Source organism: Labeo rohita, chromosome 18 (genome assembly GCF_022985175.1).
Source record: "Labeo rohita strain BAU-BD-2019 chromosome 18, IGBB_LRoh.1.0, whole genome shotgun sequence".
NCBI classification, from domain to species: Eukaryota; Metazoa; Chordata; class Actinopteri; order Cypriniformes; family Cyprinidae; genus Labeo; species Labeo rohita.
This window is the reverse complement of record NC_066886.1, coordinates 6,643,470-6,651,066: the sequence shown is the minus strand read 5'-3', so window position 1 is coordinate 6,651,066 and position 7,597 is coordinate 6,643,470. Positions and strand designations below refer to the sequence as shown.

Here is a 7,597-nt window from a genome sequence, read left to right as displayed (position 1 = left end):
GAGAGCAAAATGCAAGGAAAGAATGTGTACAGTGGAAAGAATTGGAAAGAGAATGTCCTCAAGACAGCATAAAAGGGAAGTTTGGACAGAGGTGAAGGAGAAACAAAATAATGAGGTAAGAGGAGACAAAAAGAGTCAAAGAATGAGAAGGAAAGAAGAGTGAAAAGTGAATCAGGAAGACTTGGAGAGTGTATTGGCGTGTGAGTGTCTGAGAGAGAGAGGCAGTACACTCAGCGAGGAGGGGGAGAATGTGTTAATACACAAGAACACTGCATCAAACCAATGCACTGCTCTGAGCGGGATGCGTCAGCAGTACATTCACGTTTCCACTGAAGGACAAAAGGAGGAGAAAGACTCTGCCGCCTGCAACCCAGTCACACAGAGAGAAATACAGAGAGGAGGGTGAGCGCTGGAGGTGAGGACCGCTGCTCTTGCCACTGTCGCCGTTGACGGTCTTCTCTACCGCGTGTGTGCGCGAGCGTGTTTGCGCGTCTCTCTCTCTCCCTCGCGTGCTTTTCTGCTGCCCACCTCCCACTGCAGAGCCGCTGCCAACCCGCAGCCTCACAGCCAGAGCAGGCGAACTGCCACAACTTACTACCTCAAGACAAGGGAAAATAAAGGAATACCGCAGGATCCACAACGGGGGGAGGGAGGGCAAACTACGGAATCCTCTGCAAGGTATCTCTCTGAAATTAGCCACACGTCACACGGCGGCATCAATCCTCTTTTTTTTTTTTTTTCCTGACACTGAGAAGAAGGAGAGAGAGGAAGCCAGACAGAGAAAGAGTGAGAGAGAGAGAGCACGAGGAGCAAACGATCGGCGGATAGGGAGAGAGCTTCACCACTGCTGCGCTGCTGTTGCTGCTGCTCCCCCCCGTCCTCCTTCCCCCTTCCCCCCTTCTGCTCCCGCAACACCACCCCCGAGCCCCCCTCTGGAGAAATTGATGGATTATTGCTAACTGTGCACGCGGCAGTCCGCAGCTGCTACAGCGACAGACAGGAGAGCGGAGTGAGTTAAAAAAGCAAGACGGAATGACCGCAGTGTACGTCTGTTAGCCTTTTTGGATTCATCAACGCACGGCTAATCAGCTGAACAAGTGTCGTGGGGGGTGAACGACGGCAAACTAAAAAAAAAGAAAAAAAAACGAACGGCTGAGTCTGCTGCAAAAGGGAAAGACGCATCTGAGAAGACTTTGGGATTTTTCCCCTCTTCTGTTTTCTCTTTTTTCTCTTTTGATATTTTTCTTGGTTTAACGTGCATGCACTTCGGCAATGGAGTCTCGTGAAAATTGTTCAGTGGTATTCAGCGTCGCCTTCCAAGGACAATCAATGGGGGAGCCGAGAGGAGATCTTTTCCAAGCTGACTGGATCTGTGCACCTGCTTAGCTGACTGGGCCTTACCTCTTGAACCAGTTTCACTGAATGCCGCTTCTCTCTGGAATTAATAGGGGCCATTTTGTCAAATCAGTTCATGATCCACTTTACTTTTCCAAGAGAAAAAGCTGAAAATGTTGTGCAGTGGGAAACATGAGTGAGCGGCGTTGGGGTCTTGCTTCGAAATATAAAGGATTGCACTAAGGACAACTCCGAGCTAATGAGGTAGGTGCATTCAATTTCAACATATTTATTCTGTAGGTCAGCTTTTTTCCCCTTCTCCACTCATCTTTTTCTCTGCCCCCCCATGTCTCCCTCTCTTTCCCTCTCTGTGTTTAACGCAGCACCATCCTGCACTGTCGATGGCAAACAGATGCAGAGTCTTGCTCAAACCAGGGTAGGGCCACTGTTCTCCGTACCCCAGCCGAATCCCCACGCGATGTTGAATTATGAACGCGCCACATCATGAGTCTCTTGTGGCAGGTAACTGTGCACCGTGCCTGGAACGCAGCCCTGCTCTGTGCAGTCTACCTCATGGTGCGATCGTGGAGTGTGTGCGCCGCCCCCTCCGGACCACTGACCTGCCCTGGTGTTTGCTCCTGTAGTAACCAGTTCGTTAAGGTGGTGTGCACCAGGCGCAGCCTGGTCCGAGTGCCCCCGGGCATTCCTGCCACCACGCGGCATTTAAACCTGATGGAGAACAGCATAGAGACAATCGAAGCTGGCACCTTTCAACATCTCCGTCACCTGGAGGTGTTGCAACTGGGTAGGAACTCTATTCGGCAGATCGAGGTGGGGGCCTTCAGCGGCCTTAACAGCCTCAACACGCTGGAGCTGTTCGACAACCGATTGACAGTGATCCCGAGTGGCGCTTTTGAGTACTTGTCCAAACTGCGGGAATTATGGCTCAGGAACAACCCTATCGAAAGCATACCTTCCTACGCATTTAACCGCGTTCCCTCTCTAATGCGTCTGGATCTGGGAGAGTTAAAGAAGCTGGAGTATATTTCCGAGGGCGCCTTTGAGGGATTACACAACTTGAAATACTTAAACCTTGGAATGTGTAACCTGCGGGAGATGCCGGTCCTGACCCCTTTGGTAGGGCTGGAGGAGCTGGAGATGTCTGAGAACTACTTCCCAGAGATAAAACCTGGGTCCTTCAGGGGTTTGAAAGCCCTGAAAAAGCTGTGGATTATGAACTCTCGGATCACCACTATAGAGAGAAACGCGTTCGATGATGTCACAGCCTTGGTTGAGCTCAACCTGGCCCATAACAACCTTAGCTCCTTGCCCCACGACCTTTTCGCGCCCTTGAGTTACCTGGTGGAGCTCCATTTGCACCACAACCCCTGGCGGTGTGACTGCGATGTCGTGTGGCTGGCCTGGTGGCTGAGGGAGTACATTCCCACCAATTCCACCTGCTGCGGTCGCTGCCACACCCCGGCTTACCTGCGTGGACGCTACCTGGTGGAGGTGGACCAGAGCACTTTCCAGTGCTCGGCACCTTTCATACTGGACGCCCCGAGGGATCTTAACATCTCCGCTGAGCGTGTAGCTGAGCTGAAATGTCGCACAGCCCCCATGTCATCGGTTAGGTGGCTCCTGCCCAATGGAACAGTTTTGACCCATGGCTCTAACCACCCACGGATATCAGTGCTCAACGACGGGACGCTAAACTTCTCCAACGTGCTGCCAGCGGATACAGGTGTGTACACCTGCATGGTCACCAACATGGCTGGCAACTCCAATGCTTCAGCCTACCTGAATGTGACGGCGGCTGAGCTCAACACTTCGAACCTGAGCTACTTCACCACGGTGACAGTGGAGGAAGTGGAGCCCACCTCACAGGAAGTGATCAAGCCAAAGACGGTAACCGCCTCCCCCTCCGTCTTTCAGCCGGTTTTTATCTCTACACCGACCGTTTTGCTTCAAACGCCTCGACAGGTCTCGGTGCCGACCGTGCGCGGAACGACGCGCCCGCCCGCCAGTCTTGACGAGGTCATGAAGACAACCAAGATCATCATCGGCTGCTTTGTGGCAGTCACCCTGCTCGCTGCCGTCATGCTCATAGCTTTCTACAAGCTGCGTAAACGGCATCAGCAAAGGAGCACGGTGGCGGCTGCTAGGACTATAGAGGCCATTCAGGTGGATGAGAATGTTCCCACCACCCATGCAGGGACAAGTATACCTGGTGAAATTGGAATGATGTTGCCTAGCCTGAGAGATCACAACAGCACCTACAAACCCAGCTACAGCTCCTACAGACCAGCACACTCTGCTCCCTGGGCAGAGAACAACATCGGTAACTCCCTGCACCGTCCCCGCCCCACAACCATCAGCACCATCCCTGAACCCTTCCTGATCAAAACTCACACAAAGGAGAAGGTACAGGAAACACAGATATAACATTCCTAGCGCCTTCTCCTGCTCTGTCTTTTATTCTGTTCATCATGAAAACATGCAATAGAATGCACAACAGAAAAGACAGTTCCTTTTGTACCCAGTGCAAAAATGAGACTGGTTTTCTTGTACATGCTTATACATAAATATATTAATATAAATATATAAATTAATCCACTATCGGATGATACGAGAAACAGATTATATAAAAGTGAAAACGAATTTAAACTATTTTCTAACTTGTAACTCCTATTTAAGATGGGGAAACGTGACGATGCTGATATGACATTGCAAACGAAGACAGATTTGTTTGAAAAGGGGCAACCTGTGATTTTTAGACCATGCTGTATATGATGCAGTAAAGTCCCATTTATACAGAGAACTTTCTAAGTACCTGTCCACTGATTGATCTTTAAAGGCTTATCTTCTAAAAGCACCAAGAATTTGTATTGTGCCAAATGTTATACTTGCAATAAACGAGACTGGCTTAAGAGATAGGAAAACAAAACATTGCAAAACACAGGATGGACACCAAGAGAGAACGGAGCAGCTGGATTCACAGAGTCTGCTGTTCTGCAGCTCTCAGCCAAATGGTTTTTTGGGCTGCGCCATAGTTTTGCAGCAAGCGTTTAACAGTATGTTTCCAGAACAGACATCCTGCTTGCTTTTTTGAGTTTAACCTTCTGACTATATTACTCTGATGTTCCTCTTGGTTTTTTGACAAATCGGATTGACTATCCTGTGGTTTTTCCATCCCAGTTTCATGAGTTGGATTGCTTTTTCTGTTCCTTTCAGATCCTGTACTGCGTTAATTATGATTTGAGTGGCTTTTAGGGCTAATTTAGTAAATGCATTACAACAGTTGCCTCAGATTAGTAGCGCAAGGGCTCAACTGGATGTTAGTTTCGCGAGACGTACGAGACGGTTGCAGTGACTGGATGGTTCACATTAACATGGTTTCACATTTTCTTTATGAGAAAGGGATTCAAATGAATGTGTGAATTATGGACTTTCCTTTATTGAGATCGTTCCAACAGCAATTTTCTTTGTCCTTATTTTGAGCAGCACTATTTTTATCAGGGGTCTACAGAGGTTACAACAATAAAAAAGAAAACATTTGGTTTGTATTTCTCTAAACTAAACTCCTTCCTTTTGTCTTTCTTTCATCCGTAGGGCATTTGCTTAATTATGCAGTTCTGTTAACCGTATAGAATGCAGCAAATACTCCGCTTTTCTGTCTCGGGAAATTGATTTCACTGATACAGTGAATTATATGCATACTTTGGTGAACTGTCACATGGTCAAATTTCTGGCTACAGGAATGTGGTGACATCTTCTGAATAGATATGTGATGGGCTCGTGCACGCACACACAAACTCATCAGCCTTCCTGATGACGGAACGTTATTTGAAACATAATCTCTGCTCATTTAGAGTAAAGTTACGGCTTGTCTCGTTCAAAGCTCAGGAATCAGCGTGCTTTAGATGAAGCATATGTTAAGAGGGTTGAGTGCAGCATTTAATACAATCCTTTATTGATCTGCTTAACCTGCGACATCCACCAAATTAGAGGCTGAGAGAGAGAGTTGCAAGAGAGGCATTTAAGGGTTAGGATTTAGCTCGATTTCTGATAAGCCCAAATAATTCACAATGAAAATTCGTTTTAATTTCTGAAAGAAAAATCCTTTTCAGTATTGTTTCCTTGTCAGCAGCTTTATTCTGCCGAGAGGTTGCATTGAAATGTTAAAGAGATTATTTTTTACAACAACATTCATCATAAACTCAGCATGTGTTGAATATATTGCAACAGATAATTAAGCTATTTTCTCTTGGTGTCATGCAAAGCAGGAAAATTTTTAGGCTTCAGTGGACACTAATGTGCCATTATGCTGTGCATTTTTAGCAAGGGGGACAGAGTAGGGGCAGGCTGTAATCAGGGGCAGGGGCATCTGCAGATCTGTAGTTGCAGTAACCCTTCCTTTACCTCCCTCAAACACAGCAATTTACTGCCCTCGGAGAACAGATCCAGGCCAGAGCAAACACCCACCACCAAAGCGCTGCAATGATACACACACAAAAACACCCTTAGACCATTACATGTCCTTATGTTTCTACATTATTCAGAGGAAGGAGGCTTTATAGCACACTGCGGTGTTGTATCTGTGGATGATGAGGCTTGTAAATTTAATCTTTAATGCCTGTAGGACTCGTTCTGAGTAGGTTGATGTGACATGGCTTTTATGGCTTGGTTATATGACCAAAATGGCAGCTCTTTTTTTTTTTTTTCAAAGTTCAGTTCAACTGAATTCCAATTTTAAGAGGCAAATGAGCCTTATAAAGCTGACAATCATATTCTCGGTTGTTATTTGCTGCCTTGATTTCTTAGTTGATGTTTCTCCTGTCATTTCCAAATCATTTCAAATCAACTTAATTCAAGTCTAACCTTCGAAACAGTGCCGTATCTGATTTTCAACGGGAATGCCGTCCGAGCAACAACAGCCTTTTGCCATTAGGCTTAGCACTTTCTTCCTTTTTTTCCTCGTCTTTTTTATTACGCTAATTGACATTATTGACTTCCTGCATCAACACTAGCACAGTGTGAGACCCACTATGGAGGAAGGCTCATTTTTGATGGATTCTCCATGGGAGACTTATCAGTCGCACAATTATCCTGACAGATTTGAGGATCGCATTTTCCCCTCACCCTCCTCCTTCTGCTGACTGATACGTTAGCTTTCTGTAGACTGATAGATAGAGATGAGGAGGGAGACGGACCTTAGAGAAGAGAGCTCACCAGATGCTTATCAGTTAATGAAGTGTCTGTGCTGGGCTGGGCTTTTCTTTCAATGGTTCTGGGCTCTGACGGTCATCTTGGCCATGGGTGAGTGGCATGCTGGTTTGGCGTTATTACAGTGGTGAGGCCTCTACTAGGTTATAAAGATTGGCTCTCATGAAGGAGAGAAGAATATGCCGAAGTGCTTTGCTCCAACTGCAGTTCTAAGCAATTGCAATGTGCAGTTTGACTGGAAAGTAGTGGCGAGATTTCTATAAGTAAAAATCCTGAGGTTTTAAGAACTGTCCAATTGCTTTTTTATAAACTATAAAACAAAGCGCTATTGCAACAAAGCCAAACTTATAATTTGTATTACTCTGAGTGAGTCTAAGCACTATTAAATCCATTAACCTAGACAATAACATTTAAAAGTGATTATGTTTGATGCAAAAGCAAGACATGTTTGAAATGTCGGAAATTTAACTCTTTGGTGACATTTTAGAATGAAGTTGAATTTGTTATTAGGTGATGCATTAAGTATTATTGATAAACATTGTAAAAGGTGAATGTTCATCTACCTTAATATTCATCTAAAACATTTTAACATTAAGAAAATAATGCTAACACTTTAGAATAAAGTTTAATTTCTTATTAGGTAATCAATGCATTACGTATCATTAATAAATACTGTAAAAGTTGATTGTTTATTTACATTAATATATTTATTTTCAAATCATTTAAACATAAAAAAGCAATGGTAACACTAGAATAAAGTTCAATTTGTTATTAGGTAATGCATTAAGTATCATTAATAAACACTGTAAAAGTTGGTTGTTCATCTACATTAATATTCACCTAAAAACATTTTAACATTAAAAACATAATGTAAACACTTTAGAATCAAGTTCAGTTTATTACATAATTAATGCATTAGGTATCATTAGTAAACACAGTAAAAGTTGATTATTTATATCAATGTTCATTTTAACACTTCAGACTAAAGTTCAATTTGTTATTAGGTAATTAATGCATTAGGCATCATTAATAAACA

The 7,597-nt window shown here is 44.5% G+C and overlaps 1 protein-coding gene across 1 annotated transcript; it reads left to right on the top strand.

Moving 5' to 3' along the window:
* The first annotated feature begins 271 nt into the window (after positions 1-271).
* lrrc4.2 (leucine rich repeat containing 4.2) lies at positions 272-5,399 on the top strand. Its single transcript, XM_051135719.1, has 2 exons — positions 272-1,599; positions 1,719-5,399. Exon 2 carries the CDS (start codon positions 1,840-1,842, stop codon positions 3,778-3,780), a length of 1,941 nt encoding a protein of 646 aa, XP_050991676.1. The 5' UTR covers positions 272-1,599; positions 1,719-1,839; the 3' UTR covers positions 3,781-5,399.
* Positions 5,400-7,597: the final 2,198 nt, after the last annotated feature.

Bases quoted from the DNA above. Each gene is read 5' to 3' on its own strand.
- lrrc4.2 (XM_051135719.1), top strand. From the start codon at position 1,840: ATGAGTCTCTTGTGGCAGGTAACTGTGCACCGTGCCTGGAACGCAGCC.